Source organism: Leucoraja erinacea, chromosome 10 (genome assembly GCF_028641065.1).
Source record: "Leucoraja erinacea ecotype New England chromosome 10, Leri_hhj_1, whole genome shotgun sequence".
NCBI lineage: Eukaryota > Metazoa > Chordata > Chondrichthyes > Rajiformes > Rajidae > Leucoraja > Leucoraja erinaceus.
The window spans coordinates 32029303-32048656 of NC_073386.1; the positions used below are offsets into that span (position 1 = coordinate 32029303).

Consider the following 19354-nt stretch of genomic DNA (forward strand, 5'->3'; position numbering starts at 1 on the left):
TTTTCCTAGCAAAAGCAATGCATTCTCTTGGTTACCGTAAGCAACATAATTGTTGTCATCATCATTGTCATCTTGCTCAAAACGCGGGGATCATGCTCTGTCATTTATCTCAGCCACAGTCGTTCCTTAGGAGTGCGGATGCTGGGAAGGGACATTGCATCAGGCAATCTTCAAGCATTTGTCACATGGTCACTTTTCTACTTCAATTGGACGCATCGTAACCACCATTTGCTTACTTTATGTAATTCCATTATTTTTTATTCAAGGTTAATGCCTGGCAGGAATTGCTCTGTAGGAATAAAATGTGAAGTTTGTCACTTTGGTAAGAAAAACAGAATCTTATTCAAATGGAGCGCCACCATTGTATGCTGATGTTCAGAGGGGTCTAGGTGTGCAAAAAACACAAACATACCATGCAGTTACAACAAGTAAATAGGAAGGCAAAAGAAAGGCTGCCTTTATTGCAGCAGGGCTTTGGAGAGAGTAGCGCATACAATTCTGATTTCTTATTTGGGAAAGGATTCATGTAACTTGGAACATCTCCCTGGATCCAGCCTGTCAAGCTCTGTGAGAATTTTATATGTTTCAGTGAGATCAATCTAGAGAGTCCAGGCCTAGTCTACTCAATCTTTTCTCGTTTAGCAAACCCACCAAACCTGGAACCAATCTAGTGAATCTTTCTTACACTAACTTTGTTACAAGCATATCCGTTTTCAGTCAGTAAAACAAAAATATACACAATACTCCAGGTGTAGTCTCACCTCGGCCCAATATATATGTAATAACTAAGACATCTTCACTTCTGTATTCAAGTCCTCTCACAGTAAAGAACAATATACCATTGGTTTCCTAATGGCTTGTTGCATGTTGGCTTTTAGTTATTTAAGACGAGGTCACCTACGTCTAAGGAACATCAAGGAGGAAATTGTACAGAAAAACATCACCAGGATATTATCAGGACTGGAGGGCTTGAGGATAGGCTGGGACTTTCTCCAAGGGGCATAGGAGGCCGAGGGGTGACTTTATAAAAGTATACAAGATCATGGGAGGCATAAATAAGGTGAGTGATCACGGTCTTTTTTCCAACATAGAGGAGTCCAAAGCTACAGGGCATAGAGTTAAGGTGAGATGGGGAAAGATTTATGAGATTTGAGGGGTATCTTCTTCATACAGATGACGGTGCATATATAGAACGAGTTGCCAGTGAAAACTGTAGAGATGGATACAATTTAAAAGACATTTATACACTGCATGGTTAGGAAAGATTTAAGGATACTGGCGAGACTTAAGCAAATGGCACTAGTTCAGTTATCAAACCAGGTCAGCAGAGGCCACTTCATCCCATGGGCATGTTTCCTTTCTCAATTGCTCCTTGCTAGTTTTGTGTTCCTAAATCAATCCCTAATAAATGACTTTATAAATGTATACAAGATCATGGGAGGCATGAGCTCTATTAGCTGTGTCACTGTGCTGCCCTTGTCATGTATTTTTTAAACTTGACCCAAAGTGATTCCAATTCCATCTCGATTATCTTTTGGATAATCTACAAGATATGCAGTGGTGTGGGGGAATGAATAATGTTTCATTATAAAAATGGCACTGAAAAAATAACTGGCCAAAGCAGATTTTCATTTCCAAATATACCCGTGGCTTGAAGGAAAAGAAGGCTGCAGTGACAGAGTGCTTTGAAGTCAGACAGGTTGAAATTGATATGGAGCATGAATTTGTTCCAGTGTAGGGCCAATTTCCATGCTTTAATGTTCCAAGCATTTTCATAAATTTTAAATATCTTCCTAAAATTATAAATCCTCTATTTTCTGACTGTGGCAGACGTAAGCCATGTTGCAAGAATCAGTCACGGTTTTATGTTACAAGCAAATTTTGTAAATATATAGTTGGTAGGTGTAGGGGATTATTCTTCAATAAAAATGGAACATAATTGAAATTATTCATTTGTAAAATTAATTACTTCATCAGGAATTTTCTGTCACATTTGTTGTAGATAATTCAAAAAGGTAATTTGTATTTTCATTGAAAAGAGCATTCCCAAAATAAATTGTCAGATTTATTATTTTTGCGTGACCTGTACAATTAGTATACAAATCTTGTATGCCATGTTCCATGATAATTGGTTTGCATAAAGCCCAAGATGAGAATTGTTAGTTCGGCATGCTAGTTGTAAGCAACTAAAGACTCGGTTGTGCGGCTGTACTAGAAACAGCTGCCAATCTCAGTGATGTTCTTGCCCATTTAAATCCTCTTTACACATTCAGTTATTTTTAGCTGGTTTAATTATTGCACCTTCACAACCACCACTTTGGAAAACTGATGTTCACACACTTCCTGGTCCGACAATGGGCATGTAACTAACCTCTTGTTCTGGGCCATTTAAAACGCCCCTGTTAAAATAAATCCTCTTCCGCTTTATATTACTTTACAATCCAGAATTCCTGGATGGCATCCTATTACTCCCTGATCCTAAAACTGCCCACTTTGTTTCCTCCCAGCGGTTTATGAAGACCAAACTGTTTATCCCAGTGTTACAAGCATTGACATACCTTAAGCCCCATTGTCCAGATAAGGAATTTCAGAGTTTGGGGGTTTAGAGGATAATGGGACTTTGATCTCTCTCATTTAAAGACCATATAATGCACGTCAATATTCTTCAAAAGTAGGGCGTTAATATTTAAATTCTTCAATCAAGCTTTTTAAAATGATTTGCTGGATCTGTGTCGCTGCATGAATCAGACTCATACAGCTGTAGTCCCACTAATCTGCTTTGTCCAAGCAGCATTGAAGCAAGAGAGGAGCCTGTAAATTGTGGTTAGGCAGACTGTATCAAATACCTAATGTATTAACGATGTCATGCAAAACCTCCACTAACACACGTTATGACATTGTTGCATACTGTGGGTTGAAGGCATCTATTAAAAGTGTGTTTGCTCCAGCATTTTAATGTAGCAGCGTGTCCCAGTGCTGAGCGCAGCTGGCTGGCTGCAGTATTGGTTGGTTTTGTGTCCCAGGGTGTAACATCGAGCGTGCGTGTGTTTGACTCGTCAGGTCTGGCCCAGTGTGCTGAACTGTGCTGGCAGCTGAGAGGCGAGGCCGACAAGAGGCAAGTTCCTGGGGCAAAGGTCGCCTTGCAGCATAACATCGGCCTTGGCGGTGCTGTGGTTGTAACCATTTACAGGATGGGTTTCCCAGATGTTGTGCGGTGAGTGAAACCTACTTTGTGTACAGGGATGCAGCAGATTCTGCAGCTAGAGTGTGCATCATGGCGTGCGATCCTCCTTCATTCAGGTTCAACCTGTTTGTTTAGTTATGCATTTCCCACGCTGAAACTAGATGTGTATATCCTGCAACAATGTGGTTTCCAGCAGGCATTTTAACTTCAAGAACTTAAACCAGACAAAGGCCTTTCATTTGCTTTATCTTTTCCTGCCTAGTAACTAATTAATTAATGTATGTTGTCTGTGCTGTTCTGTCTCTTCTTACTTAATATTACTGTATATAAATGTACTGAGGCCCTAATAAAATGTTGAGTTTGGAGCCATCTAAAACGGCAGAGGCTTGTTTTAAAAAAATACACAAAGTGTCGGTGGGTTAGGCCGTAAATACTCTGTCTGAAATACTCTCTTTCTTCAGAAAATGTGGTTTCCTTCCTGCTATCATAGATGGATCCCTCCTATGCGTCCTGTAGTTCTGCTCTCGCTCCTCCTTCCCCCCAAAAGGAACAAGGATAGGGTTTCCCTGGTCCTCGCCTTTCACCTCACCGACCTCTACATTCACACATCATCCTCCATACATGGCATTGGGGGGCAGTCGCACAGGGGTCGAGCTGCTGCCTTGCAGCGTCAGAGACCCGGGTTTGATCCGGACTGCGGGTGCTTTATGTACAGTTTGTACGTTCTCCCTGTAACCACGTGGGTTTTCACCGGGTTCCTCTCAAACTGGCTTCTGTAATTTGTCCCTGGTGTGTAGTATAGAACTAGTAGTGTACGGCTGACATTGGTTGGTGTGGACTCTGGGCCGAAGGGCCGGTTTCCATTCTGTATCTCTAAACTAAGCTAAACTAAACTCCGACATTTCCGTTGCCTGCAACGTGATCCCACCTTCTTGCATCTCCACCCTTTCTGCCTTCCGCAGAGACGGCTGCGTCCACAACTCCTTGGTTCAACCCCTTCCTTCTCAGACCACCCACTCTCCAGGTACCCAGGTCCCCTGCAACAACAGCAGGTGTGACACCTGTTCCTATACCTCTTACATCCACAAATCCCAGCAGTCCTTCCAGGTGAGACAGAAGTTCATGTGCACCTCCTCCAAGCTCATCTACTGCATCCAGTGATCCCAATGTGGTTGCCTATACATCAGAGAGACCAAACATAGACTTGGCGATCGTTTTGCTGAACACTTGCACTCCAAGGCAGACAGGATCTCCCTGTTGCTAACCATTTAAACTCCTATTCCCATACTGACAATTCTATCTTGGGCCTCCTCCATTGCCAAAGTGAAGCCTCACACAAACCGGGGGAATAGCGCCTCGTATTCCTCATGGTTAGTTTACAACCCAACAATGTGAACAATGAATTCTCCAATTTTAGGTAATCTCTAACAACCCCCACCCTTTCCTTTCTCTTTCTCTCTCATACCCCCCTCCCCCAACAAGGTGGGAGGGAAGTTGTTGCACATGTGTGAGGTCACAGGAAAATAAATTATTTAACTATTGTAAATTGCCCCTAATGTGTAGATGACTGGTAGAATCCGGGGGGAACTGTGTAAATGTAGGTAGAGTTAAAAAAAATGGAAGTGATGTGAGATTAATGCAAATAGGTCATTGATAATCAGCAGGGACTCAGTGGGTTGTAGGATCAGTTTCTGTGTTGTATCTCTCTGTGACCGACTATTGTATATTGACGCCCTCTTTTTACACTATTCTCTGCTGCCCATCCTCCCGTTGGAACTCAGCAACACTGTTTGCTTTCAGGAGCATTTCCATTTCAAGGTTTCAAGATGAGTTTATTGTCATACGTACCAATTAAGGTACAGTGAAAGTCAGATTGCCATACAATCATACCAATAAAGAGCAACCAGACACCCAACTATATTTTTACCATGAACATCCACCACAGTGACTCCCCCACATTCCCCACTGTGATGGAAGGCAAAAAAAGTTCAATCTTCTTCTCTTCTTTGTTCTCCCACGGTCAGAGCATTTGAACCTTCCGTTATTTGGGCAAACAAGCTCCCCCATCAGCAGGATCTCAGCTCCCCGCGCCGGGGCTGGTTGAACCTCCTGCGGCTTGGAGCTTCCCGACATCAGTCTCTACCCGAGACTGCGAGCTCCTCGATGTTGAAATCCACAGGCCATGGTTGGAGTGCTGATCCCAAGCAAGGGATCACAGGCACCAAATGCTAAGTCCATGGCCCCACGGTGGGGCTCAGTCCATTTCGAGCAAGGCCACCAGCTCCATGATGTTAGTCCGCAGAGTGACCGGAGATACGATCCGGGGGAAAAAATTGCATCTCCGGCAAGGTAAGAGATTGGGAAAAAGAGGTTTCCCCTACCCCCCACCCCCACTTCCCATAAAACAAACCAGAGAACATTAACACATATTTTTTAAAACACACTAAAAATAACAGAAAAGACAGACTGTAGGCGAGACTGATAGCGCCACCCGGTGGTCACTATTTATCCACAAATCGGGACAATGGTTGAGACCGCTCATATTTCTTGGCACACCGATATTCCAGACACATCCACTGCCTAATGATATCATACGGTCAAGAGTAATAGGAGCAGAATTAGGGCATTCGGCCCATCAAGTATGCTTGCCATTCTATCATGGCTGATCTATCTCTCCCTCCTAACCCCATTCTCCTGCCTTTTCCCCATAACCCCTGACACCCACTGCTTCACTTGGAGACCTCTGTTTCCTCATGCAATCTTGCTATCCCTCACAATGCATCATCCCAAACAGGGCATCCGTATATCTGTGAATTTCTTTGGTGTTGCATAAGCAAATAGATGGGAGGTGGAGCTGTGAAACCAGAGCAGGCATAAATGTTAACATTACATTTGACATGTTTTCTAAATTGATTTTAACCTATTCTGAAGTATCTTTTGTTCCTACTGAGCGTGTGTACTTCGCCTCCATTACTGCAGATATGTTTTGGGTCGGAACCCTTCTTCAGACAAGCTTTAAGGTGGGAGGAGAAAGATTTAAAAGGGACCTTAGAGGGATACTTTTTCTACATTAAGTATATGGAACAAGTTGTCTGAAGAAGTGGTAGAGCCAATATGGCATTTAAGACACTTGGATAGGTATATGGATAGGATTTGCATTTGGTGCACTCGATGTGGCCTCTTCCACATTGGTGAGACCAAGCACGGACTAAGCGACGTCTCTGATGAGCACTTACACTATGTCCACCATGGCCACCTGGAATTCCCATTTTCTCGCCATTTCATTTCAAGATGTGACAGGTGGTGAAATAATGTTGTAGCTGGTGGAAATGTTGAATAATGATGTATTGCATGTCAAGGCTGGTGTGGTGAAAGTAAGAGAAGTGAACTATTCCTGTGATAGACACAAAATGCTGGAGTAACTCAGCGGGACAGGCAGTATCTCTGGAGAGAAGGAATGGGTGTCTGAAGAAGGGTCTCGACCCGAAATGTCACCCATTCCTTCTCGCCAGAGATGCTGCCTGTCCCGCTGAGTTGCTCTAGCATTTTGTGTCTATTTTTGGTTTAAACCAGCATCTGCAGTTCCTTCCCACTCCTTTTGTCTGAACTATCTCTGTTCTGTCTGGAGGGAGATGAATGTGAGCAGAAGTGCAGGAAATGGAGGGCGTGGGAGTAGGCTCCATCAACCACAATGGGGAGGGAGTCCTGTTTCCTGAAAAAGGAGATTGTCTCCAATGTCCTGGAGTTAAAGGCCTCATCTTGAGAACAGATGTGGCAGGGAAAGAGGACCTGGGAGAGAGATGAGGTGTTCTTACAAGTGACAGGGTGGGAGAAGGTGCTGTCTAGGTTGTTATGCGAGTCAGAGCTAGGAATTGGATGTAAATATTTACAGCAGTTACATAGGCAGAATTTTGGCTCTCTGTTATACTAGGAAATGCTCTGATTAAACTACTAAAGACTGGAGCCACTACTTTTTAATATGAAAGTACAAGAAAGAAATTAAGCGCATTCACACCATTTATACTGTTTTCATTGGCACTTTCCCCTGCAAACAATGCACCCTACACCACCTCTCTCACACCCTACACCACCTCTCATCGCCATCCAGCAACTTTCCAGCTGAGGAACAGATTCACACAAACCTCCTCCCAATCTCATCTAACATGTCAGAAGTTTAAACGCAGAGAGAAGTGTGGAATGATGCATGAATTAGCAGTTCATTACATTCACTATTAAATGTTTTATCTATTGACTGATGGAAGATTGATCAGTTTATGAATGGACTGTGATCCCACCATACTCTTTTTATACTCTCCACTCATATTGAAGTTTTATTTTTGGCACTCAGATTTGTGTCCAGGATGGAATGATGGAATGAAAGCGTTCCTGCTTGTTTTCTATTCTTAAATCAATCTCTAATAAATGAGAGCTGCAAAAAACCGCTTCACATGAAATCAGCTGTCTTACATGGACACCCCATAATTATGCAATGACCTTCCCATATTAATTAATGTATAAAATTAATACCGACCATTTACACCTGTGCAATTTCCAACTGTGATTGATATGGGACATTATCAGTGACTTGACATTATATATAGCATTATGTAAATACTTATTATGTGAAGTATAGCTGCAAGATTTCAATTAGAATGCATCTTTCTGAAAATATAAAATTTTGGGAACGTCTCCAAATATTTCTCGGAAAAACGATACAGACCCAACTGCTCCAACTATTGTGCGTGTGAAGTATTCATCTACAGTCGAAGTAAAACATTTAACAAATTGAAAACACTTAGTAACTACTGTCCGTCATATTGTAAAATGTGTGTTTTTTATATTTGTTAGACGGCCTGATAATTTCATTTTCTGAGGCTAGGAATTCAAATTCACAAGAAGGTATATTTTTCAGAAAATGATTTTTTGTAGGGAGGTGAGTATTAGCGAATTTTGGAGTGCGAGATTGTTAAGAAGTAAAATGTAATATTTTCTCGTGTACCTTCTGAGTTATCATAGTGAATGCGAATAACTGGAAAGGTTGTATGTACGTATTGATATTTTAACATTGAATCTACAACTGAATGTTTATCTAACAGGAAAAACACTTTATCTTTATCCTTTACAGAAAAGCATGGTCTCTCCCTGACTTATAAGTGCTGGTGCTGACAGTGAAATGTATGTTTACATTTCTGCTTGGGCTGTAAATTGGATCCACATCTCAATGAAATACAACCCTTATGGTACTCTATTTCTTTCATTGTCATTTACTTTAAATATATTATTCTTGATTTCAGAAACCAATACATCCAAGCAATTCCAACCAGTGCTGCATCTGACGCAAACGGATTTAAAGCCCAAACTGTTTTTAAAGAAATTGAGAAAAAGCTTCAACAGGTGAGACAAATGCGATCTTAATCTGTTGGATTTGCAGTTGAACCGATCAATTGAGTGGTTTAAAAAACTGCCGCCTGTTGGGGAGAAGGAAGGCTTGTGTTCAATCCAGCCTTGATATGAGGAGATGACTCTGAAAACTGAATAACAAAGTGAAATGAAGTAGTTCTTTGCAGCATGATTAGAGCTCAGCGCATAGTTGGGATTGAATAAGTAAAACTCGTTGTCTCAGCTGCATACCTCCTTCCCACAAACAGCGTGTTGAAAGTTAGGAACTTTCTTGGATTACATAATGTCACCAACAGGTCACCAAGAGTACACTGGTAGTGAACGAGTAGGAACACAGAATCAGGCAGCACTGAAAGCCAGACATTCACTCCTGAAAATTAAAAAATATATCTCTGTATGCTGGAAATCTGAAACAAAAACTAAATGCTGGAAATGGTCAGCAAATGGTCAAAAAGGAACGGTTAATGTTTCAGACGATGACCTATCTGGCAAATTGATATTTGACCTGTAATGTTAACCCTGTTTCTCTGCATTGATGCTGCCTGACCTGCTAAGTGTTTCGTGCATTTTCTGCTTTTGTTTCGATCATCCTGTCTTATCTATGCTGGATATTTGAAATTGCTGTTTATCCAACTCTCCCAGTTTTGGCCTACATTCCAGTATTTTTTAATGTTTTCCTTTTTCAAATATATAATCGCCTCCCTTTTGAAAGTTATTATTATATCTGCTTTAAAGTAACATATTTCTGATCATATCGATGTTCTGTGTCACTATATTTCTCCCAGTATCTTTTAAAGTTCTTTTGCAAATTATCTCCTTGAACATTTCCAACTTGGTTGGTCTATTGATATTTTAGTCATTAGAAATAGCTATTCCCCTGTCCACTGCAGTCAAACCTTTCAATAATTTGAACTACACAATTGGATTTGCTTCAAATTTCCCTGGTGTAAGAAGAACATTTCCAACTTGTTTGGTCTCTCTGGGTAACTTAACTTCATTCCAGGTAAACTAAAGCTATTGCTCGAATACTGGGTCCTCCCTCCAGTCCAACATGTTCCTTTCCTCCCACACATTTTGAAAGTTCTTGTATACAACTGCCACCACGTCTATCAACCATGACCTTTATCTAATCCAATAAATCAATCACTAGCTTGCTGACAGAAGACAGTGTTGTGGTGGAAGGACAATATTCAGGTTAGAGGTCTGTGATCAGTGGAGATCCATATAGGCGTCTGTGCTGGGACCTCTGCTGTTTTATGACATATAGATTACCTGGACGCAAATGTAGATGGGTTTATTAATAAGTTCACAGTTGATACAAAGATTGCTGGAGTCGCGGACTGTGAGGAAGGATGTCAAAGAGGAGAATGGGATATAGATATACTACAGTAAAGGCAGATGGAGTTTAATCTGAGATGTGTTGCACTTTGGGAGGTCGAATGCAAGGGGAAAGTATACAGCTAATGACAAAATCCTTAACCGCATTGATGTACAGAAGTTCAAATTATTGAAAGGTTTGACTGCAGTGAATAGAATAGAATAGAATATGTTTATTGTCATTGCACAAAACTGAGCAACGAAATTCCATTTGCTTCTCCTCCGTTAAAAGAAATACAACACGACACCAATGCACATATGTACAGTTAATAGTAGAATATAAATACATTTTTAAAAGAGATTAAAATAATTTAGCGGTATTCCTCGAAGTTACTTCTTGCTTCCCAGTGTTCACTATTGGAGTTAAGCTCTTTTATCGCACAATGGTAGAAACTATTTTTTAGTCTACCAGTGCGAGCCTGCAGAGACCTGAATCGCCTCCCAGAGGGTAGCAGAGTAAAAAGGTGGTTGGCAGGGTGGGATGTGTCCTTCTTGATATTTATGGCCCTGCGCAAGCATCGGGCCTTGTATATATCATCCAAGGAGGGCAGGTTAGCGTTTGTAATGCGCTGTGCAGTTTTTATAATTCCCTGCAGCGCCCTCCTCTCAGCCACAGTACAGCTGGCAAACCACACCAGGATTCCATAGGTGAGGATACTTTCCACGGCGCATCGATAGAAGGATATCAGCAGCGGCTGTGAGACGTTAGCTCTCCGTAGAGACCTTAGGAAATACAGCCGCTGATGAGACTTCTTCACGAGAGTGACGGTGTTCATTTGCCATTTGAGGTCCTGGGAGATGTTTATTCCCAGGAACTTAAAGCCGTTGACTCTCTCCACCATGTCTCCTTTGATGTATAAGGGAGCAGGTTCCTCTCTCCTCTTCCTCCTGAAGTCAACGACAAGTTCTTTTGTCTTTGATGGGTTTAGTACCAGGTTGTTTTTGGTACACCAGACGGTCAGGTTTTGGACTTCATCCCTGTAGGCAGACTCGTCATCGTTGTTGTTCATCAGTCCCACCACAGTCGTGTCGTCCGCAAACTTGATGATCCTGTTTGTACTGTGTGTTGGTATACAGTCATAAGTGTATATTGTATACAAGATTGGACTCAGCACACAACCTTGTGGCGCTCCTGTGCTGAGCGTCAGGACTGGGGAGTAATTGGACCCCATCCTGACAGTCTGTGGGCGGTCTGTTAAAAAGTCCTTAATCCATCCACATGTGTTTGCATTAACACCTAAATCAGAATGGACAGGGGAATAGCTATTTCTAATGACTAAAATATCAATAGACCAAGCAAGTTGGAAATGTTCAAGGAGATAATTTGCAAAAGAACTTTAAAAGATACTGGGAGAAATATAGTGGCACAGAACATCGATATGATCAGAAATATGTTACTTTGAAGCAGATATAATACTAACTTTGTCGAACTCCTTAAAAGCGGCAATGCAAATAGATAGTGGTGAAGAAGGCATACGGTATGCTTGGCTTCACCGCTCGAGACATTGCGTATAAGGGTCAGGAAGTCATGATGGAGCTTTTTAGGACTTTGGTGAGACCGCATTTGGATTACCATGTGCTGATCCGATCACACCAATACGGATGTGGAGGTTTTGGAATGGGTGCAGAGGAGATTTATATCTGCTGGCCAGCTCTACTAATATTATCCAAACAAACAAAACTATGCATTCAGCTTGATGGTCAAGATGGTGTTTGTGTAAATACAAGGAAGATCTATGCCCTGGTTTCCGATCAGTTTATAGACTTCTGAGCAGCTATATCTTTTCCCATTCTCTAAGTCTCGAAAATCAACAACATGACAATGCTTTTAAGTTGGGTAACAATACCGAAAACCCAAATATGTTGATAGGAAGAAAGTAAAGGGCCTGTCCCACTTTCACGACCTAATTCACAACCTCTCCCGAGTTTGCCCTTGACTCATACTCGCAGCATGGTCATCACGAGGTCGTAGGTACTCGTGGCATCAAGTAGGTCGAGGCGTTTTTCTAGCATGATGAAAAATGTCCATGAGTGAAAAAGGGTCGTGAATTAGGTCATGAAAGTGGGACAGGCCCTTAAATGTATTTAGCATAGATGTAAAATGAGACAGTTGCTTTTAATTTGAACTGTTTGCAGGCTTATACTGATATTGCACACGCATGTCAGACCTGGATGTTTTCCCTGGCTCCTGTCTATATTTGTATGGTAATGTTTTGGAATCGGTTTAAAGCATACAACAATGATGTGAAACAGCTTACTTGAAAATGTACGTATATCAGCAATTAACACAAGTTGACCTTGCATGCATCTTTCAACCATATGTCTTAACAGTTTGGGTTGGAAATAGCCATCTTTTTCATGGAGAGAAAGAAATTATGTAACATAAAAATAAGAGGCTTGTGATAAATAATAATGCACTTCATTCTTATGTTTTATTTTTACCTTACTATTTGTAGGAAATATGAATTAAGCTTTATAACTGCCATGTTAAATCTTACTGCACAACAGTTGGATGGGTACATGGATTAATTTATATTTTACCAAGATTTAATGATTTTATGTTGTGAATTTTACCACATTTATTCTCAGAAAGATGGCAGAACAGCATACAAATATCTTAATACATTCCCTACACCTTAAACATATAAACACAAGAATCAAATTGGCTATTTAATTTCCTGAATCCTCACTCATGTGTGACCCAATACATTATACCTGCCGTTTCGCCTTTATTCCTGATTACCTTTGATTAACTAAGTCATATAATTTTCATATTTACATGAGTTTGGGAAGAAGCATCACAAACCTCTGTCACCCTTTTGGGAAGAGAAAGGCCTTGTAATTTCACAGCTAAAAGGACTGCTGTGTGGGGAATTGTCCAGCTGTTTAAATCTTGTTATATCATTACGTCTTTATACGTGCAGTGCCAATGACATTCCAAGCATAAAATTCATTGGTATTTCCTCTATCATAATGTGAACTAACCTCATTAAATTTAGGAGAAACTGGATTAATCCCAGGATTTTCTTGCTTTGAAAGGTTCACTTTGACACTAGTGAACTAAGTTCCAAATCACACGCCTGATTTGGGTCTTTGTTGATGTTGTGTCTAAATCTTTGAGCTCATTTCCCAATGGCACTGTGATAATACCTCCATTAAAAGGATTGCAATGGTTCAAGATGGTGGCTTATCACTCTCTCCAAGGGCAGTTAGGGATGAGCAGTAAACACTGGCCTTGTCAGTGATGTTCACATTCCGAGGTGATCTTTCAAGAAAATTGCACCGATATATACATTTTCATAGTGTAAGATAGGTTTCCTCGTGTCAGGCAAGCACAACTGTTGACCTGTATTTTTGTCCTCTTTGCTTCTTGAGTAGAATAAGTACACACAGTTCAGGTTTTGAATTCTAGTTGAACAGAGCAATTGTCTGCTATTCTTCTGCATTAGGAAACTAGGAATAGAATAAACATCAGCTGGCTTTTTTGCTCTAAGTGCAGAGACAAAATCATGTCATCCATGTTGAGAAGCCTGCCAAAACTTGCTGTTTGTGCTCATATAAAAGGAATGTAAATGTGAGAGATGCAGCAGGGAGCATCCGTTTCTGGGGGCACTCTCACTGACTAAGGCAGCACCAGCAATGAGGAAACTGGTGTTCGGTGGCTGAACCTACATCGTCTGACACTCCAAGTAGATCAGAATCAATTTCTACTCCTGAAATGTCATAATGCCATACCGAGCTACTTCATGTGTGTGTTTACAATTCTGTGAAATATTAATCTGCACATAAATCAGTTAAAATGTCAGTTTGTATTAAATTGCTATTAGTTTAAAAGTTACACAGGAAACCGTGATTGTATGAACATCAGTGTGTGGTTGATAACTTGGGATTTCATTTTCATTATACTTTGTGGATAGACCCCTTATACAGTGCATTCAGAAAGTATTCAGACCACTTTTTCCACATTTTGTTACGTTACAGCCTATTTATAAAATTGATTAAATTCATTTTTTTAAATCATCAATCTACACACAATACCCCAGAATGAAGAAGCAAAAACAGGTGTTTAGACATGTTTGCAAACTAATTAAAAAGAAATAACTGAAATATCACATTTACATAAGTATTCAGACCCTTTGCTATGACACTCAAAATTGAGCTTAGGTTCATCATGTTTCCATTGATTATCCTTGAGATGTTTCTACAACTTGATTGAAGTCCACCAGTGGTAAATTAAATCGATTGGACATGATTTGGAAAGGCACACACCTGTCTATATAAGATCCCACAGTTGACAGTGCATGTCAGAGCAAAAACCAAGCCATGAAGACAAAGGAATTGTCCGTAGACCTCTGAGACAGGATTGAGAGGTTCTGCAGAGAAGAATGGGAGAAATTACCCAAATACAGGTGTGCCAAGCTTGTAGCGTCATACCCAAGAAGACTTGAGGCTGTAATCGGCGCCAAAGGTGCCTCAACATAGTACTGAGTAAAGTGTCTGAATACTTCTGTAAATGTGATAATTCAGTTCTTTATTTTTAATTACTTTGCAAAAATTTCCAAACACTTGTTTTCACTAAACACTTGTTTTCACTTTTTTTATTATGGGGATATTGTGTGGAGATTGATGATTAAAAAAAGAAGAATTTAATCCATTTTACATAAGGTTGTAACATAACAAAATGTGGAAAAAGTGAAGGGGTCTGAATACTTTCTGAATGCACTGTACCTCAGAATAACCATACTGTTCTGCTGCAGTACCTTAAGCTGCATTAAGTGGCTAGTTGGAACTGGGCCATACAGCAGGTGCATTGGTTTATTTTTAGTAAATTTTAAATTTGATTAAGACCTTGCAAAAGAAATAGCCTTATTCAAATATTGTCGCTGAATTCTGAAATTGCTCAAACTTCAGGTGAAGTTGAAAATGTTGTGCATGTGAGTATAGAAGTTGGGAGGTCAAGTTGCAGTCGTATAAGGCATTGGTGAGGCCTCATTTTGAGTATTGTGTTCCTTTCTAGGCACCATATTACAGGAAAGATGGTGTCGTTGGAAAGGAAATTTACGAGGATATTGCCAGGACTTGAGGGTCTGAGCAAAGGCAGCAGGAAGAGGGGTGATCTTATGCAGGTGTATAAAATCATGAGAGGAATAGGGGAAGTAGGGGAATCGAGCACCAGAGGACATGGGTTTAAAGTGAAGAGGGAAAGAACTTATAGGAATTTGAGGGGTAACTTTTTCACATAAAAGGTGGTGGGTGTATGGAATGAGCTTCCAGAGGAGGTAGTTGAAGCAGGGACTATTGCAACATTTAAGAAATAATTAGACAGGTACATGGATATGACGGGTTTGGAGTGATATGGGCAGGTGGGACTAGTGTAGATGTGACATGTTGGTAGGTGTGTACAAGTTGAGCCGAGGGGCCTGTTTCCATGCTGTGTGCCTGACTCTCTGCGTTTATAAATGGGTGGCACAGTGGCGCAGCTGGTAGAGCTGCTGCCTCTCAGCATCAGAGACCAGGATTTTATCATGACCTGACCGCGGGGGTTGTCTGTGTGACGTTTTCACCCTGTGAGCACTTGGGTTTCCTCGGTGTACTCTGGTTTCCGCCCACATCGCAAAGGCATGCGGTAGGCTAATTGGCCTGTGTAACTTGCCCCTAATGTGTAGGGAGTGGATAAGAAAGTGGGATAACATAGAACTCGTGATCAGTGGTTGGCGTGGACTCAATGAGCCAAAGGGCCTGTTTCTATGCTGTATCTACGAACTGAACTAAACCAAAAAAACTACCAAGCTTTTAATTTCAAAAGTGAATTAGTATAAAAATAAATTGTCATATTAGTAATTTTTTTAATATTTTGTTTTGTTTAGCATTGGGGTAAAAACCTGTAAATGTTGGTGATCCGATGGGGGGGAAATGCTAGAAACACTCAGAATGTCAGACAGCATTAGTGGGGCAAGAAACCTTCAACATTATAGGGGCCTTCGGACCTGAAAAAAATAAATAAAAGTATGTTTTAAGTTGCAGAGAGAGGGAAGAGTGGATAGAATAGAATTATGTGGGAAGAGACATTACTCTGCAACTTCATGTATACTTGTCTTAATTTTCCAATTTTGATGAAGGGTCGTTGACCTCTAATGCTATTTGTGAGCTAAGTAGTTGCTGCACCAGCCTGCAAAAGTACCTTAATAGACTCAAATTAATTTAATGAAGTGTGCGCCGCAGTGTGTTATAAATTAGAAAGCTACAATCAACGTAAGCATCAACTTTGACAATGCGCGTTAACTTAAAACTGTACAAAGGGTTAATGAGAAACAGGAATGCCAAGGCAAGGAGCAATGTTTTGGGTGTGGTGCTCACATTTATTCTAAGAGGAGGGTTTTCCAGGGCATGAAGGAGAGAATTTCACAGCTCGGTGACATCCTAGTCCAAGAGTAATTCAACCTTCTCTAGACACCAGGATTAAGACCAGGGCAGTAACGGAAACTATTGTTAACAATGTTAATGTGCAGATCATGATGGCATTTTTGCCTTTTTGTTTGCTTGCCATTTGGACTATTTATACCACTGTTTCTGCAAAACAGAGAGATTAACAGGTGAATGACATTTATCCAATGTTTTATATATTATGTATGTTCAATGGGTGATTCTGGTGCATTTGCTTGTTTATATCTTTTTCTACATCAGATTTCCACAATACACAAACATAATGCGTGTTTAGTAATAGTGATGGCTTTTTTTAAATTATCTGTATTTTTTAAATGATGTATTCTGCTTTTTCTCTCTTCACTGGCTCTGCATCCAGTGTGTGCTTTCAGACATTCCTTTCCTGCATACTTGATGTATTGCATACTTTCTAAAAATGTTCTTGCTGCCGACTGTTACAGACGTTTACAAATCAGAAGTTATGTCATTGTAGGAGATTTTATGGATAACCATGTCTATATTATAGCTTTATATTTTTATTTTTCTTCGTACTACTATACTTCTTACTTCTAACTTACTACTACGATATTAATACTACAATCATGCAAGCCTTAACTATGCTTGTTCAGCTATTTGAGAATTACTGTGAGATCATTATGAAAAATATTGTGGTAGCTTTTAATTATCATCAGTAAAATTAAATTCTCATAAATCAGTTATGTCTGTTATCACTATTTATTAATGTTGTGCCCTTTTGTTAGAAAACTAGAACTTTACAGCTTTACAATCTCCCACATTTTATATTTGTCCAAGTTCTTGAACTATTACGCCTATTATTGGATCACTATACTTCCACCTAGCATGAGTTTATTATATTAAACTGGTTTTGGTTATTTTTGAAACTCCAGTGCACACAACGTGTTCATTTTTAACTGTGAACTTAGTGTTGTAGTAAATTGCTTCACAGTATTTACACCGGGAACTATACTCCTTGGTAACTACTGAATGGAACTATAAATTCACAATTATCGCTATTTCCAACCATATGTTTAAACAACCTGCCTAAAGTTCTGGTTCTTTTTATTTCTTTAGTATGAGCAAATTAGTTGGTTGTGGACCAGTATAAACTAAGCAGTGTGCTGCTGCCCGAGTACCTCTCCTGAGAATGTCAGCGTAGGTACCTTCTTAAAAGGTGCTTTGAATTTTGGTACTTGCCACATTGTAATAATTTACCATTTTCTTTCATCTAAACCCCTTGGCAGTAAACATTTGTTTGCAATTCATGAGTATGCTTCAGTTGGAAAATCCTCTCTGTGCATTTTTGCAGACTTTCCTTAAGCTTTATACAGAAGGCACAATTTTGTAGTTTCATGCTTGCGTAAAAGATGTTGACAGAACAGATTGCATTTGCACCTTTCTGCATTAAGCAGCGTACTAGCCTGTTTACCTTTTAGATCGTTTCTTCCTCTCATAGATCAGATGCAGTGGGAGGAGAAGGTTGAGGAGAAGGTTAAGGCTAAAGGTGAAACAATAGCTGTTAGCTAATGACCTTTATAGAGTGGTAGAGCATTAGGTTCTTTGGCCCACTGACTCCATGCTGACCATTGTGCAACCAGTACATTATTCCTACACAAATTCCACTTTATTCTCTCCACATTCCTGCCGATTCACAGATCCTTCATCTACATAAATAGAGAAATTAACTATGGGAGTTAACATACTGACCTGCAAAACTTTGAGCTGTGGGAAGAAACTGGTGCATCCGGAGAAAAGAACAACAGTCACATGGAGAGTATGCAAACTCCACACAGAATCAAACCCAGGTCATTGGTGCAGAGGCTCTACAAAGTATGCTGGTGTTCTATTCCCAAATTCCTTGAAAGAAATGTTCAATGCAATAGAAGAATCTAGGTAGATATTACGAAGAGACACAGCAAATATGTCCAACATATTTCATTCTGACATGATCATGTGATAGGAGTAGAATTAGGCCATTCAGCCCATCAAGTCTACTCCTTGACTGATCTATCTCTTCCTCCTAACCCCATTCTCCTGCCTTCGCCCCATAATTTCTGACACCTGTACTAATCAAGAATCTATCTTCCTCTGCCTTAAATATATTCACTGGCCTCCATAGTCTTCTGTGGCAAAGAATTACACAGATTCACCACCCTCTGTCTAAAGAAGTTCCTCCTCATCTCCTTCCTAAAAGAACATCCTTTAATTCTGAGACTATGACCTCTAGTCCTAGATACATTACCACTTAGAATATGGTGACTGTGAATAACCTTTATTTGAATTTGTTATAACTGATTTTACTTTCCCCTAGGAAGGAGAACAGTTTGTGAAGAAAATTGGAGGAATATTTGCTTTTAAAGTTAAAGATGGTCCAGATGGCAAAGAAGGGCAATGGGTGGTGGATGTCAAGAATGGAAAAGGATCTGTGGACTTCAATTCTGGTACCATGAGTATTCTTCTCTGACAAATACAAATGTTGTTGCTCGTCAATATTGATACTAAAGGGGAGCGCCAACATTCTGGCAACCAATGCCCTGCAGCATGTTTTATGTACACGAGTACAGTGAACCCTCGCGATAACGGACGGGGAAGGAGGGGTGGGGGGGATGGTGAACGTTGTAGCTGATTGTCTGCCATATTCGAGTGAGGAGAGTAAAGTTTAACCCAAGGCCGGGAGGGAAGAAACGTGGCGTGAGGGGGGTAGTTTAAACAAGTGGGAAGTCACAGGCTGGGGAACCGCAGAGCCCCCGGCCCCACACGTGGTACGTGAGGGATGGGTCCGGTACTGGTGCTGTCTTCTTGATGCTCGCTCTCCCCAATCCTGCAACCAGGAGTACATCATGTGGCGACACTCATTGGGTAACTGACGGAAATCAGAGGGAGGTGCAATGAGAGCCTCAATGTGCAATAACCACTATATAGAGGTCCATTATTGCGAGGGTTTACTGTACA

General features: G+C 40.5%; 1 protein-coding gene across 1 annotated transcript in view; it reads left to right on the forward strand.

The window, feature by feature from the left end:
* scp2a (sterol carrier protein 2a) overlaps window positions 1-19354 on the forward strand; it is a 69877-nt gene that overhangs the window by 45177 nt on the left and 5346 nt on the right. The window contains exons 12-14 of the mRNA XM_055641875.1: window positions 3061-3214; window positions 8479-8578; window positions 18714-18843. Coding sequence (XP_055497850.1) covers window positions 3061-3214; window positions 8479-8578; window positions 18714-18843 — 384 coding nt within the window. The remainder of the gene's footprint in view (window positions 1-3060; window positions 3215-8478; window positions 8579-18713; window positions 18844-19354) is intronic.